The sequence below is a fragment of the Lissotriton vulgaris genome, chromosome 9 (assembly GCF_964263255.1).
Source record: "Lissotriton vulgaris chromosome 9, aLisVul1.2, whole genome shotgun sequence".
NCBI lineage: Eukaryota > Metazoa > Chordata > Amphibia > Caudata > Salamandridae > Lissotriton > Lissotriton vulgaris.
Genome location: NC_141697.1, coordinates 1079192833 through 1079213980, shown reverse-complemented (window position 1 = coordinate 1079213980; position 21148 = coordinate 1079192833). Strand labels below are relative to the sequence as shown.

The 21148-nt window shown below is 44.6% G+C and overlaps 1 protein-coding gene across 1 annotated transcript in view; it reads left to right on the top strand.

The window, feature by feature from the left end:
* The window catches only part of CFAP20DC (CFAP20 domain containing), a 1688800-nt gene that overhangs the window by 1061201 nt on the left and 606451 nt on the right, over nt 1-21148 (top strand). The window contains exon 15 of the mRNA XM_086939066.1: nt 15185-15388. Within this exon, the coding sequence (XP_086795192.1) occupies nt 15185-15388 (204 nt within the window). The remainder of the gene's footprint in view (nt 1-15184; nt 15389-21148) is intronic.

Here is a 21148-nt window from a genome sequence, read left to right as displayed (position 1 = left end):
TAGAGTAAAGCAATATGTCCCTAAATTGCCCGAAGCAAGATGCAAGGATTTATGAAATTGCCTCCCAAATAATTATGCTTGAGCCTCAGGTTTGTTAAAATGCGAGCTAGTTAGGACAAATAAGCTCTAAAAATACAAAATATACTTTTCTTGGTATATAGCTAGACTACCTTCAAGATCTAGCTTCACAAATGGCTGTTCTAGACACTATTCAGATGGTCTTTTGCCTTTAATTTGCAGTTTTTTTAATCTTAGCCTTGTTCCGTTCCTCTATCTCTAATACTCTGTCACATTCAAATTTTCAGGGCAGGGAGTTAGTTGGCCCTGTCTTTGTACTGAGAGTATTGAGAGTCTGACTTAAAGAAGACAGCAATTGACATTAAAAATGATTCAAATTGACAACATTTTTAAACAATTATGAAACTTTGTTTCACAAAGTAAATAAAATAGTTTGGAATAAGCCAGGATTTATTATTTGATGTTAACACATTAGTTTTCTGCTGGCATTAATTAACCAGTCTCAAATCATAATAGAGGGTAGTGGGCAGTTTTCTCTGCATGTAAGAGCTCCGAAGATGACCCACTTCTGAGTTATTCTGAGATATAAAGTGTATGTTCAGTCCAAAACTAGGAATACACCTCCCAGCCTCTCTCACCCTCATTATACAAACATTGGATGGCTGGAGTCCACTCACATCCCTCTCTCTACTTGTAACATAGGTTCAAAACAAAGACATCACCTTTCTAACCACACACCCTACATGATGTTGGCAAGCACTTCAGTGTTCCATACAGGGTAGTGTGCACTATATAAAGGTTGCAGTATGGTAGAGTACAATACCCTGCGCAACAGGCTTTTTAGGTCTCGCCTAGGGAGCACTTGCGATGTCTCTTTGAGACATGCAGTATTCAAGTATGGACTTGAAGCTCCGTCCATCTTTTCAATTGGCCCCTGTTACTGTCCATTCTAAATGGTTGCACTTGATTCGTGAATAGGTTTAGTAGTCCCTCCTTAGCCCGTCTTTTCTGCTTTTGTAACCTCCCGTGAGGACAGGCCCTTTTTTTCTCAGTATGTTTCATTTACAGTCTGTGAGCACTATATTCTTAAATGAGTTTCTCCTACCTGCTGTTACAGGCACAGTTTTCGCTTCCCAGCTAACACACGCAGCATTTGTTTCCTGCTCATCATTCAAGGCATTTGTGCACTTCCCCCCCCCCCCTCCCCCCACCCCCTGCTTGTTTTAAACAGCATGGCACGCCGCCACACCTTACTTTTCTTATATGCAGCTAGCTTATTTTAAAAGCGGCCCATTGCACAATTTCATTTTAAAGGCGGCCACGTCCCTTCCTTTAGATTTGGCTCGCCGTACTCAGCTTAACACACAAGCTTTTTTTTTATTTTGTAAGAGCGCCCCATGCAGCGCATTCACTTTATAGGCGGCTGTGCCCCTTTCTTTAGATGCGTCTTGCCGTAAAAGCTTAACAAACATACTTTTTTTGTATTTTGTAAAAGTGCCCCATGCAGCACGTTCAATTTAGACCCTTTCTTTAGACACTGCTCGTCTTATTCAGCAGCCCCAGGTGGCATGATTATCAGCCCTGTACTCCACGAGACTTCATGCTACTTTTCACTGCCTCACACCGGTAAACAACCTTTACAACAAAACTTTTACAACGCACTACCATTACGACACAACTTTTACCCTTTCCTAAATCTTTGGGGTTTTGTTTGCCCAGCCGTTTCATTAATTAATCAAATTGCAGCTGCAAAAGAGAGCATTTCGTGATTATGAAGCTTGGGGAGGTCTTCTTGGCACTGTAATCAGAACACAACATTAAAACTACAACTGCATGAATCCTAACAGAGTGCTGCAGTACAGTCAACGCAAGGACATACAGCCATAAACTTAAGAGGACCTAGAATCAGACAGCGAGGCTCTTGTACAGCTTATAAAGTAAGGCCACAACTCGCTATTATTCAAAAATTCCATTAACATTCAAAGTAATGTGCTTGATCAACAAAACATCCACTAACAAAGGCCACGACATACCTATACCAAGCATTTGTTAAAGTTAGAGCTGTTTGCATTGAAATTCACATTTTTTTAAACTTTTGTTTGTTTATTTGCTGTAGAGTAATTATATGTGCATAGCGCTATTGTCATTGGTATAAAAAAGCTAAAGTAAAAAACATGTTCATTTTTAAAACCAACAGCTTTAACTTTAACAAATGCGAGAACTAATGCATTGCAAATGCTTCTTTACCTAACCATGTTTAGGGTACAGTATCACATGTGGCTAAAAGAGGTCCTACGGGACCTCTTTTGGCCATATGTGATACTGCACCCTGCAACATGACTAGGTAAAGAAGCTTTTGCAATGCAATAGGTCTCGCGTTTACATTGGTATTAAAAAGACAAAGTAAAAATCATTGGAATTTTTAATGCCAACAGCTCTAACGTTAACAAATGCAAGACCTATTGCATTGCAAGTGCTTGTTGCTTGTGGCATCTGACGCAGAGCGCTGCCTCTAGCCATGCACATTTTATGCACAGCGGCAAACCATGCCACCGTCTTTATTAGTTACAAAGGTTTTATATTAAAATGTTCTGCAATGGATTCATAGTAAAATGAAGGATTTCAGGTCACACCAATGTTTTTTTTGTGGGTAAAGCTGGGAGAAACCAACCTAATGTAGTCATGAAATAATGTAGTTCTCACTATTGGTTTGTTTAAGTTGTCCATTAAAGACGCTACAGCAGAGCCAATGTCTATTTGCTCAATCAGTGCTGCAGAAATAGGAAATGGTTCGTGGAATTTCATGAGCGCTGTGCCAGTAGCACTGTTCCATTTGTATGTGTAGATCTGCTTCTGTATTTGAAATGAATGCCGGCCTAGCTGATTTGATTTGCTTTGTGATTTGTGACTATGCCATCTGTATGCAGCCACTAAAATGAACCTTCAAAGGAAAACGCACAGCCACCTAATATGTGCGCACAGTAATAACCAAGGCATACAGTAAAAGCCATCCTTTCCGCATGTCAAGCAATTTCATGCTAGGTTCCCTTTGGCTGATGGATTTGGCTGACCTGTACTAAAACGACGTTTTTACATTACGGCTATCTGTACCCACAGTTATAACACATGAACCTGGCAAGTGTTATTCTTCACCTGTGTACACAGTGGCACAAAATTATTCATTATATTAAAAATTAGCATCAAAATATTATTTTCATGCTGTCGGGTACAGAGCTGGCCCAAATTACAAAGAAATTAACAAATCTAAATTTGTGAATTTCGAGCATTAAAAAAGGTTCCCAAAAGTGTTTTTACTAAGGAGCAAAATGTGATTATTTCTACAAGTGCTACTGGAATCCTTTTGTCAGTTCCATTTTTGCATGAGCAGCTATGCGCTGTTAGACCTGTCAGCCTTAGGGTGGTCTTTTGCCTTCCTCCTCCATTTCTTTTCTGGTCTCTTTCCTGCTGGCATTAGGACTTTGCACACTTTACTACTGTTAACCAGTGGTACAGTGGATGTGTTCACTCCTCTAAACATGGTAATATTGACTTATCCCCAATTGGCATATTTAATTTTCTTATACTTCCCTAGTAAAGTGGTACTACATGTACCCAGGGTCTGTAAATTAAATTGTACTAGTGGGACTTTAGCACTGATTGTGCCACCCACTTAAGTAGCCCTTTAACCATGTCTCTAGGCTGCCATTGCAGAGCCTGTGTGTGCAGTTTCGACCTGGCAAAATAAACCATTTGCCATGCCCAAGCCTTCCTTTTTAATACATATAAGTCACCCCCAGGGTAGGCTCTGAACAGACAAAAGAGCAGGACGCAATATATTTAAAAAATAGGACATATACTTTTAAGTTGTGCATGTCCAGGTTTGAAAAATTCTTAAATTAGTGTTTTACTACTGCAAGGCCCATCCCTCTATCAGATAACATGGGAGCTGCCTTATTACATTTTATAAGTGCCATTTCAAAATGGGAAGAGATAACCAGTTCATGTTTTGTGTCTCTGGAAGCTTGTACGTTGGTACAACGCAGGGAAATACATTGCATGACTTTACCACACATTTTTTATATATAAAAACAATGTATTTGTGGGGGGAGACCCCCCAATTTACCTTAATTGTGTGATAAAGGCATACGTTAGAAAGGCATGCATGTGGTTAAAATATGCGAGGTAAAAAATGAGTGGTAAAGGCACAACGAGGTAAAAACCTTGTTGTAAAGGCTGTTTCCCCTCTGGAATCACAATTTTAAATCCTAACTTGTAGTGAAATCAGTTTTTAAATTGCAATTGTGAAAATAACACTTTTTGAAAGTTTTTGTGAAAATAGGGCCTTTGAATGAATGAAACAGCAGTTTGTGTCATGGGGTGAGCAGCAGAAGAATAAAAATTGAGATGTCAACACATTAAAAGCTGTGACGAAAAGGAATTCATTACCAAGCTAAAGCAGACATGTTACACTGCAAATAACTTCACCAAAATATTGGAAAGAAGACTTGAATCATCTGTATACTCTGTGCCTCAACCAAAAAAAAGACAAAATAAAACACGGACAAGAAGAATTTTGTCACAGGACTCTACTAAAACTTATTTTCCTACAGTTCTGGGTCCTGAAGAGAACACCAAATCAATGCTGGGTTCGAAACATGTTGGCAGCTTGATATCTAGGGAGTGTACCCATGTTGAACAGATATACTGGCTTACAGGGAATTGTTGGTGAAAATAAATTAAATAGTCAGATCCCTGTGTGAAGCCTTAAACTAAAGGAAAAGACTAAGTTGACACTCCCAGGTTACAAGCCAACAAAGTAAGGGCTCAGTAAGGGCATACCACCTTGTGACTTTTGGGTGCTTTCAAATTTAGAACTGATACACGGAATGTGACATGTTTGTGTTATGTGTTTTTGTTGTGTATATTAATTCACTACTGTCTCAATGTGTTGATGTATATTTAATGTGGGATTCGTAACATATCACATTGTATTTGTGACATGAATATGTTGTTCCTCCACTATTGACAGTTGTACGCAAAATTGTATAATTATTTGTTATGTACTATGAGGAATTAAAGGGTGATAACAATACTTAAGTTGTGTGATCACATTTGATATCATTGTGTTGTCTAAACAGAGTCAGCAGTGGCGTTTATTTGTTCTTTTTGTTCCATGGCCTTGCCTTACTGACCTTAACTAGGCCCAACCCCTAGTTAGTTCTTAAACTTTTAGAAAGTTGGCATTTTCTCGCTGTAGCCATGTAGTGCTTGTAGTCTGTCTCTAATCAAATGACTGAGTGGAGCTGACAGTTGACCTTTGTCTGTTTCTCCAAGACAAACACACACAATAGAGAGCTTAGCTGGCATGATGGGAGGGAGGAGCTGGACGCAACCTCACTTACACCTGAATAGGCCATGCCCTGCCTCCACACAAAGGGCTACATACCCCCTGTAGTTAGTCTGGAGCCAGGGCAGGGAAGGCAGGATGCTTGGAGACTTCAAATGGAACTCTCTAGTAGCTTCTCCCCCACTTCAAAGGCACAACTGGGTGTAAATACTGGACCTCTGCCACCAACTCTTCAGTACACTTCTGGACCTGTGGATAGTCTCCCAGGAAGAAGGGCTGCTGTGCTGCTAAGGAAAGCCACTCTGCTGGACTGCACTCTGCTGGACTCTTGCTTTGCTGACCTGCTGCTTCTCTTTTGCCTGGATGAGAAGAACTGGACCTGCATCTCTGAATGCAGAACCCATAGTGACTTCAGGGCTAGTTGGCTGGCCTCCTAATCTGAAGCCTCAGAGACAGAATAGGCATCCAACAACCTTGCATCTGTACCTGGATATGCCATCTGTGAGTCTATCCTGCCAAGTGGTGCCACCCCTATCAGGCCCTCACATCTCTCATCAGCATCCTCGACGATGACCCCAAATGCCACATCGCAGCCTTGCAGCTCCTTGGAACCAACGAATTGCCCCTACTGCTTGACAAATCCCCAACTCCAGACTTCACATCGCAAGCCCTCATCAACGAGATCCTCAGCACAACAGGACCTTGAACCGTAGCCTCAATGTATCTCCGAACCAATGCATCACTTCAGCCATGCAAAGCATCTTTGACATTGATTGTCACAGCGCTATCAAACATCTGAGTACCACTTACTTTATCAAGGTATCTCACCCTCAGGAACCTAAACGTCCTTGGTTGTCCCACATCCTGATTGTGTGTTGCGGGAGCTGGTATAAATACAGCCAGGCTCCGCTTATTTCCGTGATAGTTGCGTGTTTGCGGGCCGTGTTGTATGTTGTGCATGGTGATTTTTTTTCAAAAACGTATGATGTGTGCGAGACGGATATGTCACATAGGTCAGGCAAAAATGCCTGCTCTCCATTTTTTGTGCTCTCCTCATAAAAAAGGGAAATCCGTTAGCACAATATCGGAGGCTCCGATGATTGAGGATATATCTATTGTATATGTTCCATTCTGTGTGTATATTTTTGTTGGACACCATGTTGTGACCGGTTCTCATTCTCCATAGTGTAGTACACGGTGTAATTTAATTTCAAACCGTTTCTCAGCGTATCTAACTATTAGTCCCATTGCTTATGTTCATTTCTTATATAGTATGGGGTGTATATACATATCCCAAAATTAAATAATCTATACCTGTGTGCCTATTATGATAAACGATATGTACCTCCCATTGTCTCTATTTACTTTTTGGACAATATATTTTCACAATTCCGTGTTTTTTGTATATACACTACACAATGAGAGTAGATGTTTTAGTATACGTTGCAGTTGTGTATCTTATACCATCTCCTCCTATATCTATAGCAGTGTGTCCTTGATGATGGATGATATTTATAGTTATGTAATCTTTAGTCCTTTTCTGTAGGCCTGTTCAGACATTGGCTCTGCTTTTCACTTATGGTTCATAGAACAGCATTTTTTGAGGATGTTTATTACACTGGTGTTCAGCAATGAGGATTGGACTTGTGTTTGTGCAGTGTCATACACTAATTTTGTGTTACACTACTACCCTGCATAAATAATCTAAGACCAATTTGAGTTAAATTCTCCTTTATTGGCCATTTTGATTTCTCAAAATTCGCTCTTAGTCTGTTGTGCCTGATCTACCTCTTCAAGCATGGAATTTGAGCTGGCAAACATGAAGTCCTACACTGTGGCCCAGCTTGAGGAGTTCTGTGAAGAGAGGGGGGCTTAACCAAGAGCACCACCAGAAAGGTGGAATTGCAAAACGTACTCAGGGCATGGATCGAAGTCCACCAGTCACATGCTACAGCAAGTGAAGGTGATGAGGAGATGGACAGCTAAGGAGAGGATTCGGATTTCAATCCTGAGGATCAGCAGACTGCTGAAGGGGATGACTTGACCCCTAATGTGAATCTCCATTCCAGGGCAGGGAACAGTGCATCTTTCCTTGGCCTGTCCCCAGAGGAGCTGCTGGATAGGATGGAGGAGAGAGTTCTAGCTGGAAATGGTCAGAACCCGGATGGAAGAGAAAAAAACTGGCCATGGAGGCAGAACAAAAGAAGACTGAGGCTGAGAGGGCCTTGGAGGAGAAAGTGTTACTACTTGCTCATGAACTGAGTTAGAGAAAAGCTGAATGTCAAGGCCAGCCAGGCAGGCTGATTCTAGCAGTGATGGCTGCAGCATACCTGCAGTGTCTGAAGGAGACAAAAAGTTCAGCATCCCCAAGCATTTGCTGTCTAGTTATGTGGTGCGGGATGACTTTGACAATTGGTTTTCAGCCTGTGGGGTGGTCCACAAGACCCCAGAAGAGCACGGGGATGGAGGTGGGGTTGTAGAAACACTTGTTGCTTTAAAGGTTGGGACCAAAGCAGGTACTCTTCCATGAAAGCCATCTTGATAGCTAAATTTAGGCTGAGCCCCGAAAAGTACAGCCAAAGGTTCAGGGACAGTCAGAAGCTCCCCAACCAATCCTGGGTAGAATTGTGGACTACTCCAGCAGGGCACTGAACTGTTGGGTGTGGGGCAGCAAGGTCAATGATTACAAGGGGTTGTACAATCTAATTTTGAGAGCGTACATGCTCAGTATTTGTTTTCCAGAGCTGTGCCAGCACCTAGTTGACAGCAAGCTGACTGACCCTGGGACCTTTGCTGAGGAGGTGGCTCTCTGGGCCAACACCAGGGTGTCCAAAAGATAAATGGGAGGTCATGAGTTCACAAAAGCCCTCCAAAATAATTCTAGGGAGTAGTGGTGCCAGTCCCAGCCTGAGCCTAAGAAGAAGTGGTTCTTTGATAAGCTGACATGGAGGTTTGTTCCCCAATGTACAGGCTGCCACAAGTAAAGGCACTCAAAGGGCAATTCCAAATATCCCAAGAGGGCACAGCCCCCAACCGATGGGCAGGCACCTGAGTTGGCAAGTGTAGCACTCAAGAAGGAGGTAGTCCCAGTTAACTTTGGGGAGCAGGCAGAGGTGACCCAAGTTTCCCTTGGGGATAAGGAGATTGTGCCAAAAGCCCACATGCCTGCAAATAATTCTAAGTATAGGCACTGAGTGACCATCAGTGGGCAACTGGTGGAGGCTCGGAGGGACACAGGAGCCAGCATGACTACTGTGAAGTGTCAGCTAGTGTCTTCAGATCCGCCTTAACACATTCCGCCAAGTCATAATCGTCAACAATTGTGAGAGTCATCTACCGGTGGCTATGGTTCCCTTTGACTGGTTCTCTAAAAGTAGCCTGTAGATTGTCTTTTGGGCAATGACCTGGAGCACACCCTTTTCAAGAAGGTAGAGCTCAGGTTACTTTTTGAAATGTTGGGATAGCCTGAATGGGTCTGTATGACCACAAGATCCATGTCTGCCTGGGAAGGGACTCAAACGAATCTGGAGCCTGGAACACTGGCCCAGACAGCTGCCATGAGGGAGAGGGGCAAGGGGCACAGGAAACCAGACTCTGAAATTCTCATCGTCATGGTTGAAGGGCACCTGATGAGAATGCCAATAAGCCAGCCAGTGAGGACATTGCTGCTTTGGCTGATCTGCCTGAGCTTGCTGTTTGTCAAGTTGAGGGTGGGCCCACCAGAGAGGAATTCTGCAAGGCTCAAAAAGAGTGCTTCACTCCAGAGGGTGTGAGGCAGCAAGCGGAGGCCGAGACAGCAGGTGAAACCTTTTGAGCTCACCTGATCTATTGGGAGAATGGCCTCCTATATAGTGAGCCTAAAACCTCTGGATCTGGGGCAGCCTGTGTGCTGGTAGTCCCCCAGCGTTCTACTTTCTAATGGGTTTTGCTACTTCATACTCCTGAGAGGACATCTGGGGCAAGACAAGACCTTTGCCAGGCATGTTGCCCACTACTTTTCGCCCCAGATGAAGACGATCTCAGATTCATTCTGTAGGTCCTGTCCCACATGCCAGACCAGTGGGAAGTCTGGGAAAAAGCTCAAGGCTCTCCTGACCCCATGACCTGTCCTTGGCACTGCCTTTGAGAGGGTATGTGTCAGCATTGTTAGACAATTGGACCCCAAGACAGCTCTAGACAAAGAGGTTCATCCTCATCTTGGTAGACCACACCATTCGCTACCCAGAGGCCACCCCTCGATGTCGGGGACTGCACCTGAAGTGGCCAGAGCCCTAATGGGGATTTGTACCAATGTGGTGTTCCCCGAAGAGGTAGCGTTTGACAGAGGCACTAACTTCATGTCCGCATACATAAAATCCATGCGGGATGAGTCTAGAGTAACTTAAAAGTTCTTCACACCCTATCACCCCAAAACCAATAAGCTTGTGGAGAGATTCAACAAGACCTTTAGGGGCATGATAATGGGCCTGCCTGATCCCATGAGGCATAAGTGGGATATCCTCCCTCCATACCTTGTCTTTGCCTATAGAAAGGTGCCACAGAAGGGAGAGGGGTTTAGCCCCTTTGATCTCTTCTATGGCTACCCTGATAAGGGACCTCTTAGCCTTGTTAGAGAGGGGCAAGAGAAAGCTCCAAAGAAAGCTCCTCAGTATGTGGTCAGCTACATACTGGCCCTCCAAAACCAGATGCATTGTTTCTGGAAAAAATGCAAAACGTCATCTTGAAGCCCGGCAGGAGGTTGTGAAGCTCTATTATGACCAAAAAGCAACTCTGGTAGAGTTTAAACCTGACCAGAAGGTGCTGGTTATAGAACCTGTAGAGCCATGAGTGCTTGAGGATTGCTGGCCTGGCCCATTTGAGGTGAAGAAGCAGAAGAGGCAGTCAACTCCTTGGTGGTTCTCAAGAACCCTAGGAGCCCCTTAGGGGTGCTCCATGTGAACTGTCTCAACCCACACCTTGAGAGGTCCAGAATGAGCATGCTCCTGGTGCCAGTCGAGAGAGTGGAAGAGGAGAATAGACCTCCTGACCTCCTGTCTGCTCAGGAACACTATGGGTGAGTGGCGAGTGTCAACCTCTTCCGTATTCTGTCACCAGAAGAGCAGAGTGACTGTCACCAGTTACTGGGGCTGGTTACCTCTCTATTCTCCCTCACCCCTTAACTCACACACATGTGGGTCGATGACATAGATACTGGAGACAGTCCACCTATTACAAATAAGATTTACAAGTTGTCAGATGAGATTAGGACCAGTATCAAGGAGGAGGCCTTGAGATGCTGGTGTTAGGGGTGATCGAGCCCTCCAACAGTCCCTGGTCTAGCCCTGTGGTGCTGGTACCCAAGGCTTCCCACACTGGGCACTCCCGGACTTAGGTTTTCGTGGACTACTGGGGTCTCAATTCCGTAATGAAGACTGGTGTGCCACACAGCTCCCGAGCTCATGAGCTCATAGACAGGCTGGGCACCGCCAAGTTCCTTAATACTTCTGATCTAACATCAGGGTACAGGGAGATCACTCAGACCGATGGGGCAAAAGAGTGATCTTCATTCTCAAACCCAGAGGGCGACTTCGAGTTGAGGGAGATGCCCTTTGGTTTGAAGAATGCTCCTGCGACTTTCAGAGGTTGGTAAACAGGGTCCTGGTTGGGAAGGAGGCACTCTGTGCTGCCTACCTGGACGACATACCTGTCTACAACTCCAGCTAGGAGGAACACCTGTACCACCACCAGGAGGTGCCTCAGGCCCTGCAGCAGGTGGGCCTGATTATCAAGGCTAATAAGTTACAGATATGGCAGGGTTCCATAGTTTATCTGTGCCACATGGAGGGCGGGGGCAAGGTGCAGCCACTCCAGGCCAAGAATGAGACTATCCTGGCTTGGAAATTCCCTAAAACACAGACAGAGGTGAGGGCCTTCCTGGGCCTCACAGGATAATATAGGAGGTTTGTTAAGGGATTTGGCACCATTGTTGCTCTTTTAACATACCTGACTTCAAAGAAACAGCCCAGGCAGGTGATCTGAACACAGGACAGCCATAAAGCCTTTGATACCCTCAAGGAGGCCATGTGTACAGCACCCATACTCAAGGTTCCAAAGATTCTCCAAAGATTTCATAGTGCAGACAGACTCTTGAGAGCATAGCATAGGAGCAGTCTTAGCACAGTTAAATGAGAAGGGCCTAGACCAAACGGTAGCCTTCATTAGAGGGAGGTTACTTCCACAGGAACCGAGGTGGAGTACGATTAAAAAGGAGGTCTTTGCTGTGGACTGGGCACTGACGAAGTTAAGACCATACCTGTTTACGACTCACTTCCGGTTTCAGACAAACCACAGGCCCCTCAGATGGCGCATGCAGTTAAGGGATGAAAATCCCAAACTGTTGAGGTGGTCCATCTCCCTTCAGGGAATGGACTTTAAGGGGGATCGCCGTCCTGGTTCAGACCACGCCAATGCTGACAATCTATCCAGATTTTTCTGCCTTAGTGATGAGAACTCCTAAGGGGTTGGATAGTTCGCCTCACTTTCAGCTGGGGGGACACATGTTAGACCTGTCAGCCTTAGAATGGTTCTGCCTCTAAACATGGTAATATTGCCTTATCCCCAATTGGCGTTTTAATTTACTTCTAAGTCCCTGATAAAGTAGTACTACATGTACCCAGGGCCGGTAAAGTAAATGCTACTAGTGGGCCTGCAACACTGATTGTGCCACCCACTTAAGTAGCCATTAAACATGTCTCAGGCCTGCCATTGCAGAGCCTGTCTGTGCACTTGTAAACTGCCATGTTGACCTGGCAAAATAAACGTTTTGCCAGACCTAAACCTTCCTTGTTAAAACATATAGGCCACCCCTCTTATGGGCCCTACAGTCAACATGGAAAGGTGCCATGTATTTGAAAAGTAGGACATACACTTTCAAATCGTACATGTCCTAGTAGTAAACAACTCCTACATTCGTTTTCACTACTACAAGGCCTGTAGCTCCCGTAGGATAACATTGGAGTTGCCTTATTACATTTTATAAGTGTAATTTCCAGATGGGAAGGTATAACCAGTTCATGTTTGTTTTCTCTGGAATCACAATTTAACATTCTAGCATAGTAAAGTCAGATTTTTAATTGCAATTCTGAAAATGCCACTTTAAAAAAGTTTGCATTTTCTTGCCTTAGCCATTTAGTACCTGTGGCCCATCTCTGGTCATATGACTGAGTGTAGCTGACAGTTGAGCTTTTTTGAATTCCTTCTATATAGCCACACAAAATAGGGAGCTTAGGTGTGCCTGGCCGGGCCATCATTGGTAGGATGGGTGGGAGGAGCTGGGAACAGCCCTTCTTACAGCTAACTAAGCTGTATCCTGCCTCCACACAAAGGGCTGCACACCCCCTTTAGTTAGTCTGGAGCCACATCAGGGAAGGCAGGATGCCTGGGGACTTCAAATGGAAACCTCTAGAAGCTTCTACCCCACTTCAATAGCACAACTGGGTATAAATACTGGATGTCAAACACCAATTCTTCAGTACACTTCTTGACCTGTGGATACTCTGCCAGGAAGAAGGACTACTGTGCTGCTGAAGAACCGCCACTCTGCTGGACTACGGCTTTGCCATGCTGACCTGCTGCCTACTGCCCTCTTGCCTGAATGAGGGGAACTGTACCTGCATCTCTTGAACTCAGTGCTGGTTGACTGGCCTCCTGATCTGAAGCCTCAGGGACACAAAAGGCTTCCAAAAACCTTGCATCTGCACCTGAACTCTGCCATCTGTGAGTCTACAGAGCCAAGATGTGCCACCCCAGTCCTGGATCTTGGAAGTGGTGCTTTGCCAGCCTCTGTGGGTCCAGCAGAAGTGACGCATATCCTCTGATGAACGGCGCAACCCAGAGCAGAATGGACACATTGGTACTGCTAAATGGTTTGAAACCGTTGCAAAGACTCGCACCACCGCCACAGCAGCCTGCATCGCCTTCTGAACCGCTGCTGCGTGATGCATCCTCTGCACAGGCCCTCACATCTCTCGTCGATGGCAGCATCGACGATGAACTGTGCATCACAGCCTCACAGCTCCTCGGAACTGGTGCATCGCCCCAACTGCATGGGCATCCCCTACTCCGGACTTCGCATCGCGTGCTCTCGTTGACAGGATCTCTGGTATTGACACAAAAGGACCTCGCACAGCAGACTCGCCACATCTCGGAACTAATGCATTGCTTCGGCTACCCAACCAGGAATTAAGGTGCCCTGTTCATCATTTCAGCCTAAACTCTATCGTAGTCGGCCTGAACAGATGACTTTGTCCCAGTCCAGCACAACCAAATATCCACAGTTTAACTTTGAAATTCCATATCCCTGGTTCTACTCAATGGATTTTTGTCTTGTTTTATTTATAAAAAAACGCTCTACTTTCCTAATACTGTTGTGGGCACCTTTTGGGGAAACAGCCTTTACAATGCGGGCTGATTCATGCATGCCTTTTTTTTCCCGCAAGCAGAGCCACACTTGACTTAACCATGCATGTTCCTTAAACACTCATTGTGTGATTAAGGCAGTGGGCAGTCTAGGTGTTGGGATGGGCGGGCACAGAAGAAGAAGGATCGGGAGGGGATGCAGCCTGGTAAGTGGGGCTGGGGCCGGGTTGTGTGAGGATGGGGTTAATGCATAAGTGTTGGCTGTAGTTTTTAGGGCTAAGTGTTGGGAGTAGTTTTTAGGGCTCAGGGGGTCGGGTTGTTTTAAGGGCTTGGGTCGGGTGGTTTTTAGGGCCAGGGGCGGGTAGTTTTTAGGGCTCAGATGGGGGTTGGGGTAGTTTTTCGGCTCTGGGGGGGTCGGTAGTTTTCAAGGTTTGGGAGGGTCAGGTAGTTTTTAGGGCTCGGGCTCTTGTAGTTTTTAGGGCTCGTAGGGTCGGGTACTTTTTAGGACTCAAGACGGGGGGCTGGTGTGTGATCTTTAGTACACATCCCTTTATCAGTCATGCCTTTACAACCAAATTGAGTGGTAAAGGCACGTGTGGTAAAGGCATGCATGGTAAAGGCGTTGTTTGTTCAGGCATTCGTTGTTCAGGCATCTTTGTAGAGGCACACGTTAGCCATGCGTGCCTTGGTCATACAACCCTCATTACCTCTAAATTAAGCCTGACTATTCTGTGCCAAACTACCAGGGGTATAAACACATTTTAATTTGGGATTTGGTTCTGCCTTACTCTGACAAAGGATTTTGGTTGATGTTTGACCAGGGCTCACACCCCAGTCAACCGAAAACCCAATTTCTCACATGCACATTTAAATTCCTCATGCGAAAATGCACATGCTAACAGGCTTTCCTTTCTTTCTCCACTTGGAAAACATTGGAGAAACCTCCTCCCCTTCCCTCTTTTTCCAATTTCGTTAAAGTTTCCCTCCCATTCCCATACTGGACACACATTTTCGCCTGACAGGGCAGGAATAGCTCTGTAACCTTTCCATGGCTGGAGAGGTGGCAGAGGAGAGTTTGGAAAGATGGTGTGGTCTGTCATTTGTAACTCTACATTCACCTTGGAATGGAAGGCTTCTGTGGAAGTGATACCTGTTTCTCTGCTCGCTTCTGCTCTCTTCTGATGTGTCCCTGGTCCCTTCTGTAGGAAGTGTTTGCTTTTGTGTTCATGCATGTAGGAGGGAATGTCGTAACCTGCTGTATACCTGAGATAATATCTCTGGCCTTCCTAGCCGTTATGAGATGGTAAAAATATCAGAACTACATTATGAAGAAAGCCGCCGTTAATGTTGAAACCATAATTAAAATTAGGCCCAACAGCCCTGTAGGTAAAAATGACATCATTTTAAATCCGTTGTTTTTAGGAATATGACTGGAGGAACTACCAGCCTGGCCGACTAAGCACGTCAGAAATTCAGATGCTGGCTAGCTTAAAGAGACAACAGAATGAGGAGATGGAAGACGACGGCGCCTCCCATGGATTAAGTGCATCTCAAATTGATAACTGCAATGTAAACATCAGCACAAGCAGTGACGACACAACCACGTGGAACTCATGCTTACCACCGGTAAGTCATTTCTAAAATCATAGCTTGTCATGCTGCACCTTTGGCTTATGCAGGGTTGTCAAAGAGATTGTATGCAAGATGGAGGACACCTACAAAACACAGCAGATGTCTGACTTTCAGGTATAAGCGGAAGAGTTAAGAGGAAATCAGCAGCCTATATTCAAATGATTTCTGTATTCCCAAATGTACATATTATCCCCAGTCTAAGTGAAGTATGATTCAATAAGCTGAATGACAAATGTTGCCTTTATGTTATTAATGGAATGCCTATGAGCCGTTGCAAACGCATTAGAGCACGCTTCATCTCACAGCCTTTTATTACTAATAGTGCAGACAAAAACTAAAACTATTTGTCAAAATGTATAGTGTTGTTCCCAAATAGATCATTGATATTAATAATGGCTGCACCGTATACATAACAAGTAAATCATATAATGGATGTAGGTCTACACGACATACAGATGTCTTTATCCGGCTTTTTATAGATCATTTGCAACTGTATGCATACAATATTTCAAACTTCAGCTGGGAATGTTTGGGAGCTTATGGAAGGACTGTAAATATGCTTTCTCCACTATCTCTCTGTGTAAAACCCACCCTTTTCAAACAACTGTTACCTTCAAAGATTTTACCCATTGTATTAATTACAGATCTGCACTCCTGTTGCCTTTTCCAGTAGTTTGATACCTCACAAGATTATATTATTATTGTAAACCTCTTTTTGGCACATGGGTTACTTTTTCCATTGAGAAGCACATTTCCATGGATTGTTTCAGTCTCCTGAAAACTGGTCTAGCATCAAAGTACGGTGAAATGGCATCATTTGTAATCAGTGGCGGCTGGTGACTTTTGAAGTTGGGGGGCGTACAAGTTGGGGGGATGAATACAGTACCACGAGCGAGCAAAGTGAGTAAATACGACCTGAATAAATATGCCATATGTGCTGTGGTATCATGATTGGTTGAATGCTCCTATAACATTAAGAATCCCATCTGTCGGTGATCAAACAACTATTCTCATGCACTAAAAAGTGCACCCGTTTCACATGCGACAAATTATGTTTTAAAAAAAATACTGTATCGGATGCCCATGTTAGGTGAGTGTTTATTCCATATGTGCTGTTGCTCAAACAAATGTATTCCATCTGCTTTTCAACACTCATTCACTACCATCATAGTGTGTTAGCGAGCAGGCATTTCAAAAGAATGTAAGGATCCACAAACTATTTCAGAATGTGACTATAATTATTAATCGAGTTCTATCCAAATCATGCATTGTTTAAACGTGCCACATTCAAACATGCCAAAGCGTTTCAATGTAAAACACTCTCTAAAGTTTACCTAGCTCAATTCCTAAACAATGCTATCAATTGTATCTGGCATCCATGTGAGTTAGTCGTGGCGGACATGACTCGTGTGGGGGGGGTCGTGCTGGGGTTCGCGGGAGTGCTGGGGGAATAAAAATAAAAAACTTACCTTACCGGGTCCCGTGCTGCCTCAGCTCCAGGCAGGGTCCTGCCACTCCAGCATTTTCCTGCTTCACTGCCTCCACCAGGAACAGGACGCAGGCAGCCTCCCTCCCCTCCGCCAAGCCAATCACAGTGCTGCAATGGCAGCGTTGTGGTTGGTGGGGACAGCGCCCAGCTGGGCACCTATGGGGAGGCTATTTTCTCTATGTAGGCTGCATGCAGCCTACATAGATAAAAGGGAGAGTGTGCATGACTGCTTTGGTCGGCCCCAGAGGCCCGACCAATCCGTCAGGGCCCACAACAGTGGGCAAACCACTCCCCGTGCCCTCAAGCAGGACCGTCCACCTGCCCGCCCTCAGCCAGGCACTTCTGCTTCCCGCACTGCGAGAAAGCAGTGGGGCGCGCTCCTCCACCCTAATGGAGGAGCCGCCCCTGTTTGTATTGTCACGTCAGATGAGGTCATGTAATAATGAATTGATAGGTTGCTATGCACCACCCCTCTTGGATGCCCTAAGAAGTTGTGGCCTTATCATTCACAATTCTTTTTTCCAAATGTTCTGTCTTTGGGATTTGGGATTTGGAATCCCTGGCAGCCTGTGTTGTTTAGAACAGAGGAATAGTGCTAGATTTTCTCACATCACAGAACAATACATGCAGTGTTATTTGTTTTTTTTCAGGCCAGTGTTTTTTTCAGGAAGAACCGAAAATTATTTGCAAGTCTACATCAAATTAATTGGCTGAAGTGATTATTTATTCTTCTATTGTGAAAGAAACTATACCACAACGTTTTCATAGGCCATTCTTATTTGAAAATGCTCTTTGATAATATAATATAATATAATATAATATAATATAATATAATATAATATAATATAATATAATATAATGTAATATAATATACATTTTAGGTGGGTGAGGAGAGGCTATAACCTAATATTAAGCTATAGTTCCAATTGAAACCTTCCACTTCAAGGGTTTCAGTAGCACCTTTGTTCGAACAAAAAGACGTTTGCTGGAAAGGTAATCCACAAACCTATAAGAATATTATAAGTGGAAAATGTCAACTGTAAATGCTATGACAAAGATGGCTTTGTTTGAAAATCCCATAAAGTTTGTATATGAAAACATTGAGTACAATGATAAAAGAAACAAATAGGATTATAAAGAAATACTTAAAGTGTTGGTGTAGTGAATCGTATTGTTGAGCTATTGGAGAGAGAGGCTAGAATTTAACACAAGGCCAACACATTCGGCCCTCAAATGTTAACTAGTTTCATCTGGGAAGATACATGTGATGTATATGCAACAAGTAGCTAAATCAACAATTAAGAATTAAGAAATGAAGACCACAAAGGGTTCACACCGGGGGTGGGAGGATTTTAGCAATTAAATACTAAAAACCCAAAGGCAAATGAATATAGAAATCAGCAGTTAAATCGGTTATAGTGAAACCAAGAACTGTTTCATAAAAGAATCAGAACTTAAAACCCCCTTGCTGGACTTGGTAGAAGCCATTCTTTACCTCAAAGATGTTAGTGGCCAAGGCCATGTAAAAGATGAAGGTTCATTCTGGTTCATGTTAGTCAAAAAGTTTACATTTCTACTTAATAGATTTGTGGAGCTGAAAGATCTGCTGTGCGGCAAGCATAGAAAGTGTCTGGATCAGCAGAAGTGGTTCTTCAAACTCTAGTCCACGTTTTCATTTTTTATATTTTTTTTTAAAGAAAAATCAGACAGTGTGGTCGTGGCAGTCAAAACAAATACATACATCAGATTTCATTGGCAATAAGCAGCAACACAAAAAGAAGAAAAAAAAAGGAAACGATAAATGCATCAGAATTAACTGTGTAGTAGGGCAGTAAAGCAAAGAGAAAAAAGAAAGGAGGAAGAAAGAGAGAGAAAAGAAAAAGATACATGATAATAGAAAGCAAACCGTTCATGGAGCAATAACATAAAGAAGTACACAGCTTATATATAATAAAGAACGAAGTAATTTGAACCAACCTTCAACCAGGGCAAAGATCTTACACGCAAGCTTCCGCCTACGCCTACCCTTTAATGCGAATACTGAGGACTCCAGATTGTAAATGGCTAACAACCTAGCTCTTCAATTAGTGAATGTGGGTGCTTCAGGACTTAGTCATTGCGACGTGATGCAGAGAACAATCATAGACATAGCTATAAATAAAAAGGCGGATGTATGCCACAGGTTACTAGACACCGCCGAGTCTTCAACACCCATTATCACCATCTCTGGGGACAATGAGCACGGGATGTTTAGCGTGGTATTAATACATTGCTCAACATCGGACAAGAAACCGTGCAGACTCGGGCAGGAATAAAACATGTGGATAGCGTCTGCTGCATACAGCCCGCATCTTGCACAATGATCGCCCTGTCTACAGCTCCATTTGGCTATTTTAGCAGGCGGGTAGAATAAATCGAACACTGCCATGTAACTTTGAGTTTGAAGGCTTCCGTAGACCAGAAGCACACTAGCTAGCTCCAACGCAGGTCTCACATCCGCCCCAGTCTTACCAAGTTTACCTTACCATTTAAGATTTTGCACCTCAAGGTCATCTGTAAAGCTAGATAATAGGTATTGATAGACAGTCCCGATTCTGGCCTTTTTTTGAACCAGCTCAAAAATCAAATGCTTGTCTAGCATTGAAGGAGTGTGGAAAAAGGTAGGGCTAGGACCTTTCTCAAGATTTGCCCGGCGCTAACCGCCCTTGTACCATTCAAGTTTACCAAGCAATGAGGCAGGCGCCGGAGACCAGAAGGCAGGAAACAGAAGTTTATTCCGACGGAGCAGAACACATCAGATCAGACAACAAGGTATCGTCTCGAGGTGCTCTAACAGCCTCTCGGAGGCCTGGCCTCTTATACACTGGTTTATGGCATGTGACCTTTCTTTATTACAATCAGAACTTTGTAAAGCAAGGAAAAGACATCCCCGTAATCCTCGTGTCAATCCCACCCCCATATACCTTCACAATAGAGGTCCTCAACCTGCTGATAAGAGGAGGGGGTCATCACGCAGCTGAGTGTTCCGTCGAGTCTTAGGATGTGTGCGCCTGATCATATCACAGGGAGTGGGGAGGCCTGGATCAATAGAGGGTCCTTTGAAGGAGAGCGACCTCATACAATAAGGGGCAGTAAAGGATATCTCCCGGCTTAGGCAATGGCCTCGGACCTGTGTGGACAGTCGGACACGGGGTGAGGGGTCATCAATGGAGTGGTATTCATGCTGCGTGGACAATCCAGTGCAGAGGGGAGGTCTATCAACAGAGGGGTATTCATGGGAGGAGAGGAGGTGTTGGTCAGGCGCTGGCGTGACTCCCAAGGACAGGGTCATGCAGAAGGGTCACGCTCATGAGGGGGAGGGAGGGGGAGCCAGGGTGCACGGAGGCTGCTTGCTGGGTCAGAGGGGCGTGCTGGTGATCGATCGTGGACAGGGAGACCATGATATCTAAAATGGCTGCCGTGCACGTAGTACATAGGTGACCTAGAATGGCTGCCGTGCACGTAGTACATAGGTGATCTAGAATGGCTGCCGTGCACGTAGTACATAGGTGACAAGCTGGCGCAGATGATGTTCAGATCGCAAACTAAAATTCCACAGTCCTCCCTTTTAACATGTCTCGCCAACTTGTCAGTTTGGATTTATCCCCATAAGGCCACGTATTTCTACTTCATAGAGGGGGCTCATGTGCTCATTTCGGAAGTCCAAAGTCTTTGGGCACATACAGTTGGAAACAAGGCCGAACAAAGGTGGCAGACATTGGATACCTAGGCAACACCCACATAATATTACAACAGGTATCAGCACGAAGGAAAACAACTTCCAACCCCAATTCTTCAGCGTGTCCCAAAACCAGCTCCCAAGCGACCATCCTTCCTGTTCTTGGTGAACCTCTGAGGACAGTCTGTGGAGGTGTTCAATGGCTTTGTAGACTGAAGGCGAGTTGTCTGGCACGTAGGTGCAGCAGCTGGATCCGATGATGCGGCATGCTCCTCCTCGGTCGGCTAGGACCACGTCTAAGACTAGACGATTTTGGAGGGTCACAAGGCGGACCGCCTGAAGCTCCGCCGTGTTGTTGGCGAGGATGCCAGCCGTGATGTTGATCGTTGTTTCCACTGCCTGGGTCAGGTGTCGGATAGCACGGCTGTTTGCCATTGGGCCCCACAGAGGAACAAGTCCCTTTGCTGCATCCAGGAACTGTGCTCCGGTGGAGTCGGCTTGTCCAAGGTCATCTGCACGCCTCTGCCGGTGATGGTTGGCAGGGGCT